Source organism: Crocodylus porosus, unplaced genomic scaffold (assembly GCF_001723895.1).
Source record: "Crocodylus porosus isolate Cpor-Errol unplaced genomic scaffold, CroPor_comp1, whole genome shotgun sequence".
Taxonomy (NCBI): domain Eukaryota; kingdom Metazoa; phylum Chordata; order Crocodylia; family Crocodylidae; genus Crocodylus; species Crocodylus porosus.
In genome coordinates, this window is record NW_017728913.1 from 15,684,757 (window position 1) to 15,706,728 (window position 21,972).

The window sequence follows — 21,972 nt, forward strand, 5'->3', positions numbered from 1 at the left end:
TGAGCAGTCAGACCTGGCTGACTGCTCTTCCCAGCAGATGTCTGGAAAGTTCAGGTCACCCATGATGACCACGTCCTTTGACCTAACTACCTCTGTGAGCTGACCTAAGAATTCCTGGTCTAGCTCTTCCCCTTGGTTGGGTGCTCTGTAGTAGACCCCCACCGTTAAGTCTCTTTCCCTTTGACTGCCTTGTATTCTAACCCAGAGCACTTCAGTGTGCCCCTCCTCTGACTCTGTGCTACTTGATGAGGATGTGAATTCTTCCTTTATGTAGAGCGCCACACCCCCACCTTTCCTTCCTATCCTGTCCCTCCTGTACAGCCTATAGCCCTTGACATTCACCACCCAGTCATGCGTTGGGTCCCACCACATTTCGATCCCCACTATGTCTCGATTGGTGTCAGCTAGCAGGAAAGTAAGTTCCTCCTGCTTCTTTCTCATACTATGAGCTTTTGTGTAGAGGCATTGAGGCCTCCTGAGGATGTATGCACTGGCCCCCTAATCTCAGCATTTCCCTAGCCCCTATTGGTTATCTGTGTATATGTTCCACTTGTTGGTCTAAGCTGGGCTGTACTTGTGGGTGCTGCTTAGTTTAGCAGTCCAAGGCTCCCTCCTCCCTCATCTTCCCCTTCCCCCGATGAGCCTAGTTTAAAGCCCACCGGAGGAGATCTGCCATCCTAGAAGAGAACACATGCTTACCTTTAGGGGAAAGGTGGAGCCCATCCCATCCAAGCATGTCTCTCGTGGTGATGTGCGGGTTGTTGTCAAGGAAGCCAAGGCCTGCCTCAAGACACCTTTCCCGAAGCTGCCAGTTGTCTCTGTGTTGCACATCTCATGCTGTCTTCCATGTCCGCTCACCAGTAGGACAGAAGCAAATACCACCTGTGCACCTATCTCCTTCAGCACACACCCCACAGTGTGGTAGTCTGCCATCAGATGATCAGGGCTTCTCCTGGCCACATCATTAGTACCCACATGGATTAGGACCATGCGGTAGTAATTAGTGTGCTGGATCATGGCCTGGATCATCCCCTTCATGTCCTGAATCTTTGCTCCCGGTAGGCAGTAGACCTCACGTGTCGAGGGGTCCTGGTGACAAATGGGGCCCTCTGTACCTCTCAGGATGGAGTCGCCTATGATGATCACTCAATGCTTTCTCCTCCTTACCTTCTTATGAGAAGGTCATGGGAGACAATGTCAGAAGTCTTACTAAAGTTCTGGAATAGTAAATCCATTGATCTTGTCTATCCACAAGGCCTGTTAAATTATCATAGAAGGAAAGAAGTTACTTAGGCTTGATTTGTTCCTGTCAGGCATATTTGGTGTTGCTTATCACTTTGTTATCTTCTGGGGGCTCACATAATGGTTATATGATAGTATGTTACAGTTAATATCCAGGCAGCATAAACAAACATATAATACATCTCTGATGAACTTAGCTACCTTCTGCAACTAATGTGTTTGAATTACCAGAGTTGTGCATTGCTTCAAACAACCATTATCTCCACCTCCCGTCAAATGTGAACTTCTTCCCTAAAATCACGTTTGTTAGATACCTAGAATGAGCAAAACTCATGCTGGGGCCAGTAACAGCATTATTATACATTAAAGGTCATGAGAAGGCTGGATTGGGACTATAAGGGCTGGAGGGGGATCCACTGGCAGGAAGATAGAGCAGGGATCACTTTAGGGTCCCAGGACAGCTTCCCTTTCCAAAATTAACTAGAAACACCAAGGCATGGCAGGAAGGAGTGGAGAGAGGAGACCCTAGAGCCACAGGAGTTATGTGACCACCAGGGGCATCATGGCAACCCCTAGAGCACTGGTCATATTACAGATATTACAGATATTATAATAATATTAAAATATTACAGATACTACACTTATTTATTTTCTCTGTCCCTTCTGGTTTATAAATGTTGCTTTTTCACTAACTTCCATCCAGGTTTAGTAACATCAAAGGACACATACGGTGGTAGAAATAACTATATAGTAGTTACTTCTCTATTGGCTGGATCAATGCTACTAATGTATCTTGTATTCAGAATGTGAATAATTGGACCAATATAAAATTTGCCTTCATACCACTCCAGGTTGCAATCCCCATGTGTAGGGAAGCCTAGATGGTTCAGGAATTTAGTGTTTGCAATTCACTTTTTGACTTGGTACAGAACCCACTGCTGAATTCATTTTTCAGTACCAAATAAAATAGCACTCAGAAGTATTTTGCTGCTACAGAGAATTATCATCCAAAACCAATGAATAAACAAGGTCCTGATCATTTGTGTTGCAAAAAGATTGTATACCACTTTCCAAAAGCATTAGGAATGTTAGAACCGGCATTTGCCATGAAGTTTGTGTTCCTTATCCATACCTACCTAAATTTCCTCTTAAAATTTCCTTTGAATACGCTGACTTTTATCTTCACTTTATGTCTAAGACAAGTTTCACAGTCTTGCTTTGCTCTCCTAAAAAGCTGCCATGTTCTGTCTCAGAAACTGTTGTTAAATATCATCTTTTCATGTATCAATGGATCACTAGAACCTTTGGGACAATGTTTTACATATACATATATAGGTTATTTTCAGGGTTTTTTTTTAATTCCCCAGCCACCTTTGAATTTTTTTTTAATGCAAGTATCTACATGTATTGTGCCTAATATCCAGCTACAAATTGTTTTGTGCTTGCATAGATTGGACAGTTCCCTTATGAAGGGAACATTAATAAAATAATGACTGCTGTTACACATTTGACTAATACTCTACTTACCGATCTGTGTGAGAACTGTAGAAAGAACACAGCTTAATCAGACAAATTATATTTTTTCACAAGTAGGATCTTTATTTTTAATTGTGCCTGAACCATTTTGGGGACAGCAATCTTCTCAGTGTTTAGAAATATGGCTTCTGGCCAATTTTCCTTGTAATTCAGCAAAATTGCTTTTTGGCAGCTAGGCAGCGATTGTTTGTAGTGTGTACACTCTTGTCTTTAAATTATGGTGTCATAGCCATTTGTTTCAAGCTTACTGAAGCAAGCACAAGTATTCAAGTTAAATTTAAAATGTTCCTGATTCCCCAGGGGAGGTCCTCCATGCCAAAATGTGCTGCCACTGAAACACTCCCAGACCTAAAAGGACCATGCTAAGGCTCTAAATTTATCCAGCTCAGACACAGAAATGAATCATGGTCTAGGCTGCAGTACTAGCTATATAATTGTAATCATGGGATGGAATTTCAAAGGAGCCTAAGGGAGCTTACTTTAAGCCACCTAGACCTAGACTAGGAGCAATGTGTACATCAGTTCATGGGCAGGATTGGGGGGGGCAATTAGCAGGTCTGCAGAGGGGCTGGTGAGATCAGGGACTGAGAGGGGACCAACACAGAGGTTGGCAAGTCCATAGGGAGAGAGGGTTTGTCCAGTCAGGGGAGAGGGTTGTGGACTAAAAATAGCCCAGTCAAGGTTGGCAGCAGTGGGGGAGGGGGGGTGGGGCAGTCAGAACAGTTCAGCCCCAGGGCTGGAGTAAATGATTGGGCTTTCTCCATCCTCATTTCTTAGATCAGGTTAAACCAATATTAGTCTAAGTTAGTGCATCCACTCAGGTGCACTAACCTAGATCATGCACACCATTTTGGGGTGATTTAAGCCCTGTGCATGCTTATAGAATTGGGCATTTAGATTGACATAATCCTGGTTAGGTCAATCTAAATGTAACATCTGTGTACATACCTCAAAGGAGATATACAGCCAACTCCTCCTCAGAGGTATTTTGCATATACAGTTCTAAAAATGCAGGCCTGTTCTATTAACTTTCACCTGTGTTATCAGCAGATGCTTGGCACCTCTCATAGTCTGATACTTAAGTTTTTAACAGCAGTTCTCAACCTTTTCAGACTCAAGTCACCCCTTCATAACTTTTGTGAACTGAGCACCATCTTATTTCAAAACTAATTTAGTTACTATGGTGCTTATCTCTTTGCAGAGCAGCAGGGTAGTGGGGTAGGGGGTGGCCAGGTAGGGACTGAGCCTAAGCCTATCCTGCTTTCATCTCCTTGTGGCAAAAGGCCACCTCTGTTTCTCCCCAAAAACTCTGTTCTATGACAGTTTGGTTAGGATGGGACCAGCAGAAGATAAACACCTTACCCTATCTCTTTAGGTAACCTGAGCTGGATACATTCCTGAGGGAGGGGGGAAACCTGCTCCCTCTACCTGTGTGACTGGCATCACATACCTGGGTGAGGGGCTTGCTCCCTGGGGACCTAGGAACTGCCAGTCTGCCCAGCAACTAGTGATGCATTTCAAATTAGTTGGCTGACGGCCAACAGGTGCTGGCCTCCATTGACCCAGGTAAATGAGGTCACAAGGGCTATATAAGTTAAGGCAGAAAAGGAGGGGGCAGTAGCCATGAGGAAGACTCAGCGAGAGAGAACAGATGAACCATCTGAAACTTGATGTCTCTCTCAAAACTCATGATCAAGGAAATTCCTGCCTCCAGAGGGAATCTCCACTTGCCTGTGGATGATACTCATGAGTAAGCTACCTGAGCTCTAACTAGATATATAGCTTGCAGTAACTCAGATGCATGATCGAAGGCTACCCCAGCCACTCATTTTGCTCTATGGGATTTCTCTGATATTGCTCTAACCTGTACCCTATTCCAACCTTACCTCTTGTAACCAATAAAGTTCTCCTTTGTACCTAGTGTGGGAGACTTACTGGGAGTGGGTCTAGATTATGCCTTGGGGTCCCCTTGGTTCGGCTGACTAAGGGAGACCACTATTTGTGCTTCTGACTGAGGAAAGCATCCCAAGTTCTTGAAGTGAATCAAGTACCCTTGAGGGCTACTAGACCTGTGTTTCCCAGGGTGCGCAGAGCCAGAATCAAGCCCGGCCCTGGGTGGTGGCAGTGCAACCCCCAGGCTAGTGGGTGTGCTCCAGGAAGGGGGTCAGCCAGACGTGAGGCACCCCCAGGGAGGCACTCGGAGCCTGGAAGGTGGTCCGGCACAGTGAGGTGGGTGGCTCAACACAGGAGTGCCCCCTACTGGCCTGCCACACTCCTCATACCTGGGTTATCTCCTCAAACATCCCAGCATTCCTCAGAGGATGTTGTGGCACCTCTAGGTGCCTTGGCACCCTAGTTGAGAATCACTGGTTTATAAGAAAGATGCTGAGTGGTAAATTTTGTATGTTGCTTATATGAGGCCAAAAAGAAACACTCAGAAATTCAGAGAAGGTCAGTCACAAACACCAATAAAAAATCAAAGCATCAAATTCTTCTGTGGAAACTTTTCAAATACTAGTTGTGCAGGGCCAAATCCTACTCTTATGGCTTTGTTGCACATTACACTTTAAGCTTCTCACGCATTGATCAGGATTAGTTCTGGCTCAAGTTTGGAGCAGTCACACATTCAAGTGAGCAGGGGCCTTGAGGACCAAAAGGTAAGAATTGCACCCCCTCCCCTCTCCTTCTGTTCTGGACTCCCTCCCTGCCCCTTGGGGATTACTGTGTTCCCCCCTGCACCTTACACACACCCCTCAGGGTTCTCCCCTGCTGCTCCCCTACCCCCCCATTAGCCATACAATTAGCATAGGTACTGACTTTGGTTTTTGCCAGTGGATGCTTTGGCCCTACCTCTGGCCCTGCTCATGTCTAGTACCTCACCATGAATCATGGTGCAGTGGTCCAATTCTGCCTTCCTGTGTAGCCATGTAATGTGCTTCTGCCACCTACTGGTACCAGCTTGTAAAAGCTCAGTGTCAGGACAAAGCACTGACACCCCCTAATTTTTTTGGTGGGTGTTTGAGCCCTGGAGCACCCATAGAGTTGGCACCTATGCAAGTTAGCGTAACATAAGTTGGGTAACATGAATCAGAAATAAACCTGCCCTGAAGTGGCATAACTAAGCCACTTAAAGAGTGCTTAAAACTAGTTTGGGGTATTAATGTATGAACAATGCAGGAGTTAAGAACTCCAGGAGCTACCTGAAATTAATGTGTAAGAAAGTCCATACTCACATCCAGAATAATTCTGCTGAAGGAATTTCTGGTGTAAATGACAATAGAATCTGCCCGCACTTTAAAAAAAAAATCCAGTGCAGTCTTTTATTCTCAATTTGTAAAGGATTAGTAATGAGCAAAGTTAATAACAATGTGGGATAGTTCAGGCACATTGTGCACATATACATATGCATGGTCTGGATTTATGTCTGGTTTGATCTTCACAGAGGTGACACATCATGAAGTGAAATTTTAAGCAGCAGCAGCTTTTATACAAACGGATTTGGGTTTTGGTATTATTTTAATTCATCCCATACTCCATTTATTTCATAAACTGAGTTGTAAAGACTAAAAAATAGGATATAAGTTAGAGAGAGAATTTGTACCTAGAGCAGACCTGTTTGTCAGAAGACATAAAACTATGGCACTGAGAAGATGTTTATCATTTGGAAATTGAGGCTTGTCTACTTTAAAAGGCCTCACTGACCAAATTAAACTGATTTTAAATGAATATGAAAATGGTACAATCACCTAATATAAAAGCATTTCAACTAGTTTTACCCTTGCTTAAATTTGTTTTATAGCATGTTTGAATTTTTGTGGCTCACTTTGTCAGCAATAGCAGTTTTTCAGCATGGGCTAATTTACCTTGCTTCTTGGCTAGTTTAAAGCTAGCTTGAGTATATCTAAATTATTCTGCAGTCACTTCTCCCCACACAGAACTACTTATTGGATTTAGCTATGCTGATTTGAGTGGGTGTTGGACAGATTTAAGTACATCTAAATTTTGGGTTTGCTCTGATTGTTTGAAAATCAGTTTAGTAAAGCCAATGAAAATTTTCTAGACCAGACCTCACTGTGTCTGGTCAAAGACCCTGATCTAGCTATTCTTATAAACATAGCTCCATTAAAGTCAGAGATCAAAATCCTGATCCCATTGAAATCAATGGGAATTTCGCCATATAAAGAATGCCATAGGTTCAGGCACTAAATTATTATCATTATTTATCTTTGTCTGTCAGTGGTGGAAAGCTATAAAAGTAGCACCTATGATTGTGCTCTTATTTCTTAACATTAGCAGAAAATGTATGGAAATAAATGTCAGGAATGTTTCAGAGCAGTGGATTTCAAACTTTTTTGATCAGAACCCATTTTTAAATATTGATGGCCAGTCCTGACCTAGTGCCTCTCATTCCTGAACTGCTGCCCCCCACCCCCAGGCCCCAAACTCCCCCAGTGTGTGGGACAGGGGGTGGGAGTGTGGGACAGGTGAGGGGTAGCACACAGGGGGGCAACAACCAGCCCCTTGCAAGCTGGAACTCAGATAGCCTGCAAGGGAAAAACCATGGCTTCCCATGCTTTTCTCCTTTAAAGAAGAATTCATTTCTAAACTACATTGATGCATTTTAAAGTTTGTTCATGACCCGTTCGTATGTTATTGCAATCACTTTTGGGTCATGACCCATGGGTTAAGAAATGCTGTTTTAGAGCATGACCAGCACAAGATCATCTTGACAACTAGATCTTCAGGCACAGCTATCAGCTACAATAACTAAGTATTGATTCTGTACATAGATGCCTATCAAGAGGTGGCATGAAGAGAAGATTTTATATATGAAGTACATTTTGTAAGTTCAATTCTGAGCAGTTTATTAAGGATTTTCTGACTGGGACAAAGAGATAAAATGCACATACTCAGATCTATAGTATAGATCTCAGGTATCAGGTTTAGCATCCTCATTCACTTGCACTGATGCAAAAATGATAATCAGCACAGTATAAACTAGACTGAGATGACTGAAGATTTCTGACCATTCCTTGATAAGAAGTTGCATTAGTTATTCATTTCCTTTATCCTACGTCCTGGAGGGTGGTTTGGATAAAGGCGATCCTACTTCAGGCAGAGAGTTAGACTGACTTCTGGAGTTCCCTTGCAACTCTACTTTTCTATGGTTTCTATGATTTGGGAGATGTACTAATTTCAGTTTTCTCAAAATCTCATGTGGCCAGAAGTAAAACCAACTGAATCTATTTCAGAATTGTCTCAGGAAATTGGCTCATCTCTCATCTAGGCTCTACTCTTAGGAGTGTCTGACATCACAGGGCCAGTGCTACAACTAATCATTTCTGGAAATGCTTGAAGAACCTCATGTCAACAGTGTATAAACAGGTCAGAATCCTAACATAAACTTTAAATGACATTTCAGGCATTTTGTGGCTGACTGAGTATTCATACTAAATATAGTTAACCAACTCCAAGGTGAATGTTGGTGACTGATGGAATCAGTTTGGATAAAATGAAACTATCCCAATCTTCAGCCCAAAACTTGAATGAAACTAAGACACAACGATTTTGAAAGTTCAGAAAAGTTTGGGAACTGATTTATTGTATTTCAGTACTCATATCTTTGTTCTCTTTGTGAAAGATGGGGACCCAGAGAAAAAAACAGTATTTCCATGTCACTGACATGAGGAAGTACAGGAAATCAGGGCTGTCCTAATGCAAAGTAATGGATGCAGACAGACAAGCAGCTTCACACTGTAAATGAGAGCACTTTTCAGGAAGCATTCTGAATTGCAGCAATCCCTTGGAACAAACAGAAGTTCACTTTTGGTTCCGGGGGGAGGGGAATCTAGCTGCTGGCTGAAGCCTCCAGTCAGTTTCCCCTAGCAATGGCCCTATCTCTCTTCCATTCTGTCCCTGTGGCAGAATGTGAGGGGCAAAAGGGAGCAGAGGGAGTTCATTCTAGGGTTTCCCCAGCTGGCTCTGGAGTGTGGGGGTGGGTGAATTGGACCCTTCCCCCCCCCACCTCAGGGGGCTCTGATACACCTATCCTACTCTCCAGCAGGAGCTAAAAAAAACCCCAGACTGAACTTCCTCTGCTCCCTTTCCCCCTTCCTATTCTGAAAACACCTCAAGGCTGGCAGACAACGCAGACAGACAGAAGCTACAGAAAATGTTGTATTTTGAAATGTCTTTATCTGACCTCTTGTGCAATGAGGAGTCAGACTTTCACTTGACTGGCTATTTTTAAGCTGGCTGCAGCTGTGCACTAATGTTTAGTCATGGCTATAGACTTCTTTCTGTGGTCAAATCAGGCAAAACTGTCACTTCTGTCTGTGCCCAATATGTGTGGTATCCCATTTGACCTACTGCCTATCTAGGACTGTACCTGTAATAGAGTGGTCTGTGACTTTAAAAGGAGCGAGTCAGCCCTGTTGAGAAGCCCAGCTGCAGAGGATTTGGACTGACAGAAAGTGCTCCGTTAGGAGCTTTCAAAAGCTCCCAGAATAATCAAAGGGGGAAGAAGCAAAGTGTGAGCAGAACAGTTTGTTATAAGGAGGGGACAGGCTTCTGTGCTGAACCCCAAACTGAAGAGCTCCTCTCCTAGTGTCCAGGACCAGGGACAAAGGGTTTTGTTTTGTTTTTTATTTATTTGCTTGTTCGTTGCATTAAGAAGGTGATTTATTTGGAAGGACTGGCTGAGGAACTCTTCAGGGAGCAAAATCTGCCTGCAAAAGCCAGCAGACTAGGCAACCTACTTCAGTATCCATTCTCTTTTATGATTACACCAATATACAAAGCTCCTTCCTGAGGCTACACAAATTCTCTTTGCACTCTCTGGTGGACCATCATTCCATAGTACACTATTCCCTGGTCTTTCTTAGTATGGAGGAAGCAGCAGATCCATCCAGCAGTGGGGCAAAGAGGGGCTGGGGACACCTTTGGGCATGCCGTGCACAGGCAGTTTGCTGTGAGCTCACTAACTGGTCATCATGGGCTCTGGAGTTACGTATACTGAGTAAGCTCCATGGTCTGGGACAGACGTTCCATAAACTGGTTTGACCTAAATCAGTTAAGTCTGATACTACATCCAACCAGGTTTATCTTCATCTGGTTTCAGCCATTTTGTAAGTCGTTTAAGTGCACTGAACTTCTGTTCTGTTAGAGGTTTAAACCTGTTTCTGATCACTTAAACTGGTTTGTGAGTAATTTCTGTCCCTAGCCTATGTGTTCACTAACTGACAGTACAAGCTCTGGCTGTGTGGCTCTGGAGCCCAGGAAGTGAATGTTGCTGCCATTCATCCTCCTTTCCCCTGCCACTGAATGGGGGGGAAGGGGGAGCGGGGACAGAAAAGTAAGTAGAAGGGGGAGGGCAAAAAGCAGTGGGCCACTTGGGCTCTGGCCAGAGCTCACGCTGATCATCAAAAACACAAGCCAACCTCACCCCTGTACCCTTCTGAATCCACCCTTGCATAAACATTCTCTCTCATTCTTTTCTCCAAAAACTAACATGTAACTGTGTTGGCCTTTTATAAAACCATTGCCATTTGGAAAAAAGATTCCCAAATACTTTAAAAAGGGATAACAGTGTATCCATTATCTGGCTTTCAGAAGCAGAACACCACAAAGTCCCTTCAATGCAGCTTAAAAGTTTGTGCATTATAAGTAGAGTTGGGCTTATATTTTTCCCCCAGATAATCTTAATTAAAGCACAGAACTAAAATGAAAATGGCCACAAGTTTAAGAGCCAAAAAGAGGCATGTGAACACCCTGTACAGAGGGGAGCTCAAATTCAGAACTTGCCCGGGGATAACATTCTCTGTGTTGGCATTGTCTGGGACTGCCATTTTCTCTGTGTTTGCCACTGTCTGCTGGACATCTTTTCTATTCACAATTATCAGAGTTTTTATTGTGCCTTTGGCTGTAATTTATCAAAAGCTGAGACTATTTCTATTCCTAAAAGGTCTCCAAAAAAACAAGCAAAATATGGCAAAGCGTACTGAGAGCAAGGGAAGAACCTAAAAGATTTTAATTAAAGCAGTCATAGGAAATGACAGCAAAGCAGCCTGAAAATACTGCCTAAATTTCATATACACCAAGCTAGCTTCATTCAACAGATAAGCTTAAACATACACAACCTTTATTATCCATTTGCTTAAGTTTTGGATTTACTGTACCGCAATTTTGTATACCTATGTACAGTACCAAATAGAGCTTAAACAGGACTGTTATGAACCTTGTCCCAAAGCAGCTAATCCTGTCAGTCATCTGAGAGCCTTCTGAATCATCTTTGCAAGGATTTGAAGCTCTCTTGTACAAAATATATAGCACTGATTTAAAAAAAAAAGTTTTGAATCCTGCACATTTGCCAACCCAGAGATGTCAGAGACTCTCAATATTTGTTAATTATTGATGAAAGTACAAAAAATACAGAAGTGTTCTGGAGATGTATATATATTATCTCTAAGATATTAGTGGTAAATAGTGTTTTAAGGGGTTAACGCTTTTTAAATTCTCCATGCTATTAGTGCTTGTAAGCAATGCCAGTATGGACTAAGTATATTCTCAAATAAGCATAAAGAAATCCAAACAGAAACAAATAGGGTAACCAGTTTCTGCAAGTTTGTTAGGTTTCTAAGGAGGCTACGGACTGGCGGCAAAGATTTTGCTTTGTACCATAACACGCTTCATTGTTTCAGTGCAAACATGGTCACAGAAGCATTGGGGCCTGAAGGCGAAAGTGATGACCAGTGTATATGCTGAAATAAATTAGCAGAATTTCTAGTATTTGCAGGTAGGAAAGCACGTCTGATTAGTGTGAGGGAAGTGTAATACAAAGTTAAAGCTTTCATCTAGCTAAAAAGCATGAAATAGCAACCTATTTATTTTCAACACATGTGATGGACAGTTTGCAATATATAATAGCCATTGTACAACTTAACTTTTGTGGAATGATCAAAATTAAAAACATACACATAAGTTTGCAATCCACCAACCCTCCTCAATCTCCCTGAAGCTTGCTTTGAAAGCTTGTTTTGAAGTTTCCTGGACAAACTTTTATGATCTGACCTGACAACATTGCTAATGGGCTATTATCACAGAGCTATTATGAGCTCTGATAGTCCACCCTACCTTGTCTGATTGATTGAGGTGGGTGTCAGACTGATTAAATCAGTTTGCCATCCAGTTGTCTGAAAGGGGCAGCTGGATCCCATGTAAACTACTTGCTGCTGTGGTCTGCAGACTACACAACACAAACATATTATATTTACGAGCTCTCAGATTGCCCATGCCCTGATTGCATAAAAAGAGTACCAGGCAGAATGGTAAAATTTACTTACCTGCATGTAACTTTTTCCTGCATGTAACTTCTTATTCTCAAAATAAGATATGTGTTGCTCCACAAGACATAATCCATGACATCATGTAATTTGCAGTAAATTATAAATTACAAATGGAGAAGAAATATCTCAAGTCTTCCCTTTTCCCTTTAAGGATCATTCCTGAAGAGAAAGAGGAAGAAACCCAGGAATTCTCTCATTTTAGAATCCTGCTTTGCCTTAATGTCTTGTTTTCCATTTACATGTAGTAAGTGAATAGGTAGCTAAAAGATATAGTTAGCCTGCCTGATATTTTTTATTCTTATTATGCAGGACTTACAGTTACTTCTATCAGGTCAGTGGGTTAGTACAGGTGTAAGAGAGGCAGTCAGTCCTCTGACCAGCTCCACCTGCTGGTACTACATTGTAAAGTTTTAAAATGTTTTTTTTTTTTTAAATGGATGATCCTACATACTTGGAAGAGGAATTGCAGATCAGTAAGTAAATTTTACCTTTGGTTTCTTTTCCTTTAATCAATATTACAAAGATGGCATGTGGTTATGGCCTTTTGGATATAAAGTTTCATCAGATGTATCCACAATGAATAGGACTGGGCACATCAACATGTGTATTTAAGCATGACTTAATTTATTGTGTTAATGCACATTAAGCATTTTTGGCAGGGGTCTATATGTGCAGTAACTTGGCACTAATGTTAGTGCCAAGTCCCTGCAGTTTTGCCATGTGCTGACAGACCCGGCACTAAAGTTAGTGCTGTGTCATGTCCATACATGCATTAATGCACTTTAAGTAATTGTACCTAAATTTGATACCTGCATTTGTAGGTGTCAAATTTAGGCATGATTAGCCTAATTTCACCATTTTTAATGCACATTAAGGGTGCGCACATGTGTAGACACACACCCATAATGCACATTAAATTAGGCTAATGTGCATTAACATGTCTCATGTAGACATGCCCACTTGGTCCTGTCTTAATCCTAAAATTCAGGAGGAAGAATGACAGTTCCTGGGGATTTAGAACAGTTAAAATGAAACATTTGGTTAACATGTCATCTTAAATCTCATGCTATAAACATGTCTGACAGTGAAAAAGCAACAGTTATAAAATAAGTCAAAATTCTGTTGCCCTTGGCATTTTTTCATAGCTCATTAGTAACTGCCATTAAATGACTGATGACATCACACTGATGACTCTGGTCCAAATTTTATCCATTTGAAAAATGTTAGGCTCCAAAAATGTTGAAAAATGTTTGACAAAGCTAAGGAGAGGTTAGCATTATTCTTAAATCCAAAACTGCATCAAAACTTTAAGGAGGGAGTCTTATGTACCAGATTTTGATTTGACTAGAAAAATATTTACAACTGCATGTGAAAGTCTCCCAAATGTAACCCTTCTGCCAGGCACCAGATGGCAGTAACAAGGGCTGAGTTCATCTTAGGGGTTTTATACAAATTGATTATCTTAGCTTAAGCCTCCACCCAGAAACCTGAGAAAATAAGATCTGTCTGGATGTTGCAAAGTGAAAAACTTCCCCACTCGCTACCAATATCAAATGATACCAGGGCTTATTAATGAGGGAAAGGAAAATGGGATGACAAACAGATTTAAGAACTTCTTAATAATCAGTAGCCCACCTCAACCTACTGTTAAGAGTTCAGCACAGTCAACAGGTTCAGAGTTCCCTCTTAGTCAATAGAGCTAGTGTTTCTCTTAGCCCAAGGTTTTCCTTGCCTCACCACTGCTGGGGTATTACTCTTCACCACTACTCCTCACTGTTGCTAGGGACCCTTTGGCAATGTTGGGGGGTGCTACTCCTCTTCTTGTTACAGAGGCAATCCAGCTCTTTTACATGCAATCTCAGCTCTTTGGGATCTGGCAGCTACCTGCAAATACCCGAAGGATTTTAGTTCTTTAGGACCAAGTGGGTAGCAGGTTCAGACAGAACCCACTAAAAGGACTTGTACATCACCAACACTTACCTCTTTATGGTTGTGATAGTGAGACATAATACCTTTTTTAGTTTTTTGCAAAAATGTATATTTTTATATATATGAATAAATAACTATATATATGCATATTTTCCTATACCTTTACAGTTCTGTTTTATGACCCATCTGATGTACTTGACAGTCCATGACACATAACCACAGTTAAACCATCATCATCCCCATTACAATAGTTGTAACCACTCACCCGCGTGCCTGTCACCATCTCCTTTACCTCTCACAATCACACAGAAGACTACCACAGTGCCCTTTTTCATCTGGCCCCCCACCCTTTCTCAACTCTCCCACCTGTTTCCCCAGTCCTTTCACTTATCATTATCATCATCATCATTCTCTTTAGTGGTCCCACTTCTGAACAGTCTGTGCCAGTATTTTCTCTTCCATGTGTCCTCCTCTGTCTTGTCCCCATTATCTTCTTGTAGCATCCTTGCAGCTCGCTCACTCCCATCATGACACAGTTCTTGACTGGGCAGTTCATGTGTACTTGAAAGATGCAAGTAAAAAAGCCTCTCCCTACCATTGTTATTCCTGACCTGGGGATCTCTTTACCTTAGACTTTCACAAAAGTTAGGGTGAGCACTGACTCCTCAGCTGCATTTACTCAACTTTCTCTTACAGTATCAGTCCCCTTAAGAACTTTACAATCTTAGAAGGCAGGACCAGTGCACACAAACCTGACTTCCCCGGCCTGTTATATTCATAATGGTAAAAGCAGTTAAAATACATTATCACAATGAAAACAGACACAAAATAGTTTTTCACTCCCTCATCCATGCATACCAATGGGGGGTATGAAGATAAGAGACACAATCCCCATAATCCAACTTTACATACCAATGGCAGTATGCAAATAAGCACCATAGGGTGTGTCTACATGTGTATTTATACCAGTTTTAATTTACTGTGCAGTAAATTACTGCACAGTAAGTGGGAATAAGCCAGTCTCTACACATGCAGGTGTTAAAGTGCATTAACACTGTGTGGATTGACTTGGGACTAACTTCAGTCCCAAAAAAGCCTACACCCACAGTTTCTGCTCAGTAAGGTTTCTACATGTGCATGACTGCACAGTAACTAATCAGGTATAAATTTGATACCTGTGTGATGCAGGTATCAAATTTACGCTCAAGTTGGCATAAGTCACCATATTTACTGTGCAGTATGGGCATACATGTGTAGATGTGCACAAATACTATGCAGTAATTTTGGTTACTGCATAGTAATTGTGGACATGTAGACGTGCCCACAAGTTGTCACACTGATACAATAGTAACAGGGCTACACAAAGAAACGGTGCTGTACCAAATGCCTGGTTTCACCATTTTTGGAAGTCAGTATATGCTGATAGAAATTGTAAGAGTTGTTTTTTTTATTGCCTTGACCTGCTATACTTCATTGCATGTGTGCAAATTTACCAAATACAAAGATTACTATTATTACTTTATTTAATGAAATGTGTGGTTAATTTAGGTTTTATTTGTTGATGTAAATATGGTGTATCATTATTTTCTCCCCAACTTACTGTTCATTTATCTTTAACCAAGACACTTAGCAAAAGCTAGATGTCAGAAACATTTTCTCACCATGTAGTCTGTTATATTTGGGAACAGTCATCCAAATGATGAAACTCCCATCGAGTAATTGAGATTAATCTATCCAAAGCACTTAAGAAAATATGGTTGAGGGACAAACTTGTACTCCCAAGATGAAGCTTATCAGTCTCACTGGGCATATCTACACAAGATGCTAAATGCACAGTAGACTAATTCTATTGGACATTAGTACATCATGGCAAAAGCCATGCTATTGTGCTTATGCTCAGTAGAATTAGTCTACTGTGCATTAGCATAACTTAAAAGGCATGTGATGGTGCTACTGTGCAGTAGCACTGGTTGTTGTGCATTTAGTTAGTACCTGTTATTACAGGTACTGAACTTAATGAGCAGCAACTACATCACATTAATGAACATGTAGGCATGTCCTCTTACCTTTCATTTTTAGTATTGTAAGATTAATTCTTTGTATTTAGATCTTTTTTGTCAACTCTCACAGCAAAACTCTGGAATTCTGTGAGGAACAAGGAACTCGTACATGCATGTGGCAAGTCAACTTCAAATCTTAGAATCTTCCCTGACTACCTTTATAGATGTTAATTCCTGAAAGCTGATGTTACTGAAGGAAACATGAGGAATCTAAGCAAAGGACTATGCAACTGAATTTAGTGATGTTCTTTGTTTAAGGTTTTGAAGGGTTTTTTTAATGTTATCTGTCTGATTTTTTATTAGGTGATAATAATGGTTGGTCTCAACAACTTGATAAATATTATGCCAAGTACAATGAAAAGAATTCCCCATATTCATTTGAAACAAAGACATCTACATGCTGTAAGTAGTAAGATATTGCTACTGTGAGTTCCCAGAAAGCAATGCATTGCAATTTGTTTACAATAAATCTCAATTCATGTCATGTTATTTAGTTTATATTGAAACGAATGACAATTGCATATAGTTTTAATGCATTTGTACAAATTTCAATTCCATTTATAGTGACAGCAAGCTTAGGAGAAGTAAATAAGTGGAAAAAATAAATATTTTCTCAATGGGAAACATCAAAGCTAAACCATTTATGACATAAATATATATGATTCACAAACTGGAATGACCATAAGCTGTGCATCTTTCAAGAAAAAAAATGGGGAAAAATTCTTTGACCTAGTTTTCCCACAATAACCATTCATCAAACAAGTTAAAAGTGTACATGGGAGAAGAAGAAACCCAAATGTTATAGGCTTCGTTCAAAATGAGTAAGGTATTTAGCTATGACATGAGACATATATAAATTTCCAATTGAGCTGTGATTAGCAGTTTGCTATACTATATTTAACACCAAAAATTCTGACCTAGATTTTGAAGCTTATATTTATAGTTTACTGGAGTTCTCTGTGAGGCCTATTGCTTTCTTATGAGCCAAATTCTATAGGTCCTGCTACTATAGTAACATAACCCATTAAATATTAAGATCCAGATATTTAAAGGTGAGTAGACATTGCTCCTCTCACCATTTGTCTCATTTTTAAAAAGTTAACATGGCACTTAGAAGCCCAAGTTACTTCTCAAGGAAATTGTTAGGGCATTCTTGAAAACAGAACGTAAGTTCTAAGTCACCTGAGTGTCAGAATGCTGATTAGAGCAGTGCCTTTAAAAATCTTGTTCTAAATTCTTAGTAACTTTAATGGTCACTACATGTCCTGAGCTAAATTAATGCATTGCTCATCATTTTGTTTTTTTGCTTTTACCCCACTGTAGGTAGCTTATATAATGCTTAGAACTGGCTGAAAATCAGGTTTCCATTTTGCAGAAATGTTCAGGATTTTTTAATTTGGATTTTTCTGTTGATTTGATTTTTCAGTTTTTTCTGAATGTACAGTAAACCAAGAACTCCCTGCACCATGCAGCTGCCCAGTACAACTGACATTCTTGTCAGTTTCACAGATAATAGGAGCAGTGAAATTGTCCAGAATATCAAATCTCACTTGGGAGGTTCCCAGATTTACAGCTTCAAGGCAGATACATTTTGCGATCAATTTTGGGGTCAGGGAAAGCCAAATAAATATATTTGGTCTGAATTTGGCTTTCCATCTGTTGCACAAATGTGCTAAACCTCCATAGCATGCATTGTTTTGTTTTGCTTTTTCCAATATTTTATATAGTATGCTATATAAATAGCTACAGTGCTAAAACACCATTGAATATTAATCCATCTTGTAGTGTTGTATAGTATTTTGGTTAATCTAACAGTAGAATTTTTGAGAGCTAATATTTTTGCTCTCAGATTGAGTACATGCAAAGTGTGCACACATCTGCAATAAAATGTTACACAATTCCATTTACGTATACAAGTTGTTTTTTTAATATTAATGAATAAAGTGAATGTAGGCACACAGTCATACAATACTTTTTGCACTTGGAATAATACCTACCAGTATAATGTTTTCGTCCTGGGTGCCCTACAATTTTATTTTTACCCCCAAATTTATACTTTGCTCTAAATTTCCAGGACAATTTCACTCTTCCATCTCTTCCACCTGAATATGATGTAAATAGCAACCAAGAACTACTTTTTTAAACTGTGTCATTATCTTTGGTACAGTACATGGGTTATGAAAGTAAAATAAATGAGGTCAAGTCTAAAGACAGACTTTTTTCCCTCCATGTTGCTGTGAAGTTAATCATGAACCTCAATCTTTGAATCTTTCATCCTATTTACCTCATCTCAAGACACTCTTTTAAATAAATTAAATATTCATGAATGTATTTTGCTAGGTTTGTTTATACTGACAAATATGTATCAGAAATGAAGCAAAAACTTATGTGACAGCACCTGGATAGAGGCGGGTGGGAGTACACTGCTGTATTCAAAAATAAAAATAAGAGACCAGTCAGATAAAGTGCTGTCACATCAGGCCATGATATCCAGCTCAAAAGCCCATATAGATCTTGTAATTATCTAGACAAATGTATATTAACTAAAGTCCTACTAGGTCTAAATCAAGTGTGTACTTGAGTACTTTGAGTTAAAACATTAGCCACTTCTGTTTAGCGTGCTATGAAATGTCATTGTGCTAAATATTATCATTCTCTAACCTTTCTCTTCTTTCTTTATCACATCATCCCACCTTTTGCCATCACCACATTCTCCTTTTCATTCAGTGGTCAAATCTGTGCCAGTACAATGTTCATGCCAAGGGCTAGAGCTTGACTGTAATGGTGCCAATTTACGCGTTGTCCCTTCAGTCTCTTCAAATGTGACTATGATGTAAGTAGAGCAGAACAAGCAGCTTCTTGATCTATGCAGACTTGAATATCAGCTCTGCAGACCCTCTCATAATTATAGCCTTACAATTATAGATGCTTGGCTTAACTAATGTTTATGGAAGTACAGTATCTTTCTGTATTGAAGTCTATCAGAGTGAAATTAAAGTGTAAATTTTCCTGCATAAAACATAAGGTAAGGACCAGATCCCATTTGTATGTTGCGTCTGTGATATAGACATGCTAAATTTCCCTCTTGCCTCTGGGTATCCCAGGCATTTTTAGGCATTATAACACCTACATGGAGGTACCTAAGTAATCAGTCTGGATCTGGCCTTACAACACTATTCACTTATGTCAACTATAATTTATGATTATCTTGGATGAGTACAATTTCACCAGTTTTAAGAACTGCACAAGAGATTATTCTGTTAGATACACAAAACCAGGACCGTATCTTTATCCTGTAAGACTTAGTCCAATAGTCCTGTAGACACCAACAAACAAACTGAAATTAATGGATTTACCTGTATGAATAAAGGCTAGGAGGACTTACTCACTGCCTCCTGGGTGCATCTACACATTCATTAATGCACCGTAGTTACTGCACATTAAGTTTAGTACTTGGATAACCAAGTACTAAATCAATATGCAGTAACTGACACTACTGCACAGTAGCACCAACACACAGCTTTTTAGTGATGCTAACTGTGCAGTAGCATAATACAACTGTGCAGTAGAGTATTAGCATGGGTTTTGCCCTGCACGCTACTGCGCAATAGAATTAGGCTACTGCACAGTTAGCATCTCATGTAGACACACCCCTGGTGTAAAGTCAGTACAGCAGTGTAAATTGACCTAGGTCATCCAGGCATTCCAGAGTACTGGTCTTGACTTAGTCTGAGACAGGGCTTTCCATACAACAAACAGAGGACAGCAGCAAACATACCAATCTAGGGAATGTTCCTATAAGTCTTCTTGCTCATTTCGAAACATGAAACTTCTGTTCAGTGGCACCTCTCACAGGGGCATTGGGAGGCAGATATTTTGTGCATTACAGGTGAAAATAAATCTCTTGAGTTTTAGTTTGTCCTCAGGCCTTTGAAGTCTTGGGTTTGGCTATAGTGTCATTTTGTCAGTGAAGAGGGGACACGAAGACAGACACTGTGGTGATGCAGCTCTGGGCTCACCATTAACTAGATTTGGAGCAGGTATGGGCTGCAATTCTTTCCTGACAAGTTCAGCCCATTTCCCACAAGTACCCACTCAGCTTTTATTATTTATCAGAGTGAACCATTGTCCTGCTCCAGCCTTTTAATACAAGTCATAGCATTACCTAGCTGTCCCAACTCTAGTACTGCTTTAAAAACTAACGGTGTTCCATGACCAGCCAATGGTGGAGCCAAGTCTTCTTTGAGACTAGTTTAGACTGCTCCTAGAAAAAATACAGTTCATGCTAATTTTTCTATTTAGAAAGCAACATGAAAGTTGGGCCCACAGCTACATGCCCTGGTATTTACCATATTAGCCTAAATCCAAGATGACCCCATAATAATTAAAAATTAAAATACATGAAAAATTTGCCCCTTGCCCTGCCATGCTGTGCCTGCCCCTACCTGCCTGTGTCCCCCTCCCCCCCATTGTCTATCCCCCTGCCTCTCCTCCATACCTCGTATTCTCGCTGCCACTTACCTTCTGCAGCAGCTGTGCTCCAGCTCCCAGAGAGTCAGTACCAGCAGCTCTGGCCTTGGCCCAGCCCCAGCCTGGCCAGGCAGAAACAATGGTGGCAACTCTGGACCCAGCCAGGTCAGAGCTAGAGGGGTCTGACCCAGAGCTGAAAATAAGGGTTGGGGGGCAAGCTGCACAGTGCAACTTCCAGTCCTCCCCCTATGTTCCCCATGCTGCGAGTCTCCTACCCCACTGCATAAGCCTCTACCCCCACTCCCCACTCCCAGGGAAGGCAATGATTCAGCTTTGGCCTGGGGCTCAGGGCTAAAATTGGAACTAAGGCACCACCTGCCCCAAGCCAGTACTCAAATCTAAGATGGGGGTTTTTTCCCACCACATTGATTTGAATAAATACTATATCTCCCATTCACAAGGTCCAAGGGGCATGGAGATGCTATAAATAGGCTGACCATATGGAAATCCCGGAAATCTGGGACATCATCTGGGAAATCTGGACCGCCCCCCCCTCCTCCTACCCCCTCCCTCAACTGCTCTTACAAGTCAGCAGAGCAGGGCTGTATGCGTGACAGGCAGGCAGTGGTGCCTGCCTGCCTACTTGCAAAGTGCTCTGCACTGCTCTGATTCCCAGCCAGACTGCATCCAGTGCCCTTGTATTTCTGGGATGCCTCTTATAATTCTCAGCAGCTAGCTGGGATCAGCCTCTGAAATCCAGGACTGTCCAAGCTAAACTGGGACATATGGTCACCCTAGTTATAGAGCAAGTTCACTTAACCTCCAGGGAGGGATGCGTACCAGTAGTACGTGTCACTTAAGTGTAACCCTCCTGGCAGATGAAGAAACATTCAGCGGCAGACTTTCAAAGGAAACCACTCACCATTAAAGATAAGGAGTCCATTTACCCTATGAAAAGGAAAATTAATATCCTACAACATTGATCTGAGATCTCCAGTGGTAAATTTGTGCATTCCCATATGGAAGCCTTTTGACCAACCACAGATATATTTCTGCCAAATCTACATGGAGAATATTCTGAGTCTGGGTTAGTAAGATTAACTTGTGCTTCCATGTATATTTCTGTGCCTACATAGGTGTCCATCTGATATAACTGCATAGTGAAAGAGGTTGTATTAACAGTGATTTTAAGAATCAAGTGAAAATGCAAACCTTGAAATGGTAGAAAAGTGAAAATAACCTTTCTTAATCAGCTCTTCTTTTCCAAACACACTGGGCTAAATTCATGCCTTATAATACTTTTCTAAATTGAGTCACTCTATGGTTTATGATAAATTAATTTAATATAACACAGAGGCAGACCAAGAGGGAATATATAATAATAAAATAAA

General features: G+C 40.9%; 1 protein-coding gene across 5 annotated transcripts in view; it reads left to right on the forward strand.

Annotated features, from left to right (window-relative positions):
- The window catches only part of RXFP1 (relaxin/insulin like family peptide receptor 1), a 105,810-nt gene that overhangs the window by 38,299 nt on the left and 45,539 nt on the right, over positions 1-21,972 (forward strand). For all 5 annotated transcript variants that reach the window (XR_002101011.1, XM_019534533.1, XM_019534535.1 and 2 more), the window contains exons 3-4: positions 16,415-16,513; positions 18,839-18,944. Coding sequence is in view for 4 of the 5 variants with exons in the window: in XM_019534533.1 (XP_019390078.1) it covers positions 16,415-16,513; positions 18,839-18,944 (205 nt within the window). In the remaining variant the exon portion in view is untranslated. The remainder of the gene's footprint in view (positions 1-16,414; positions 16,514-18,838; positions 18,945-21,972) is intronic.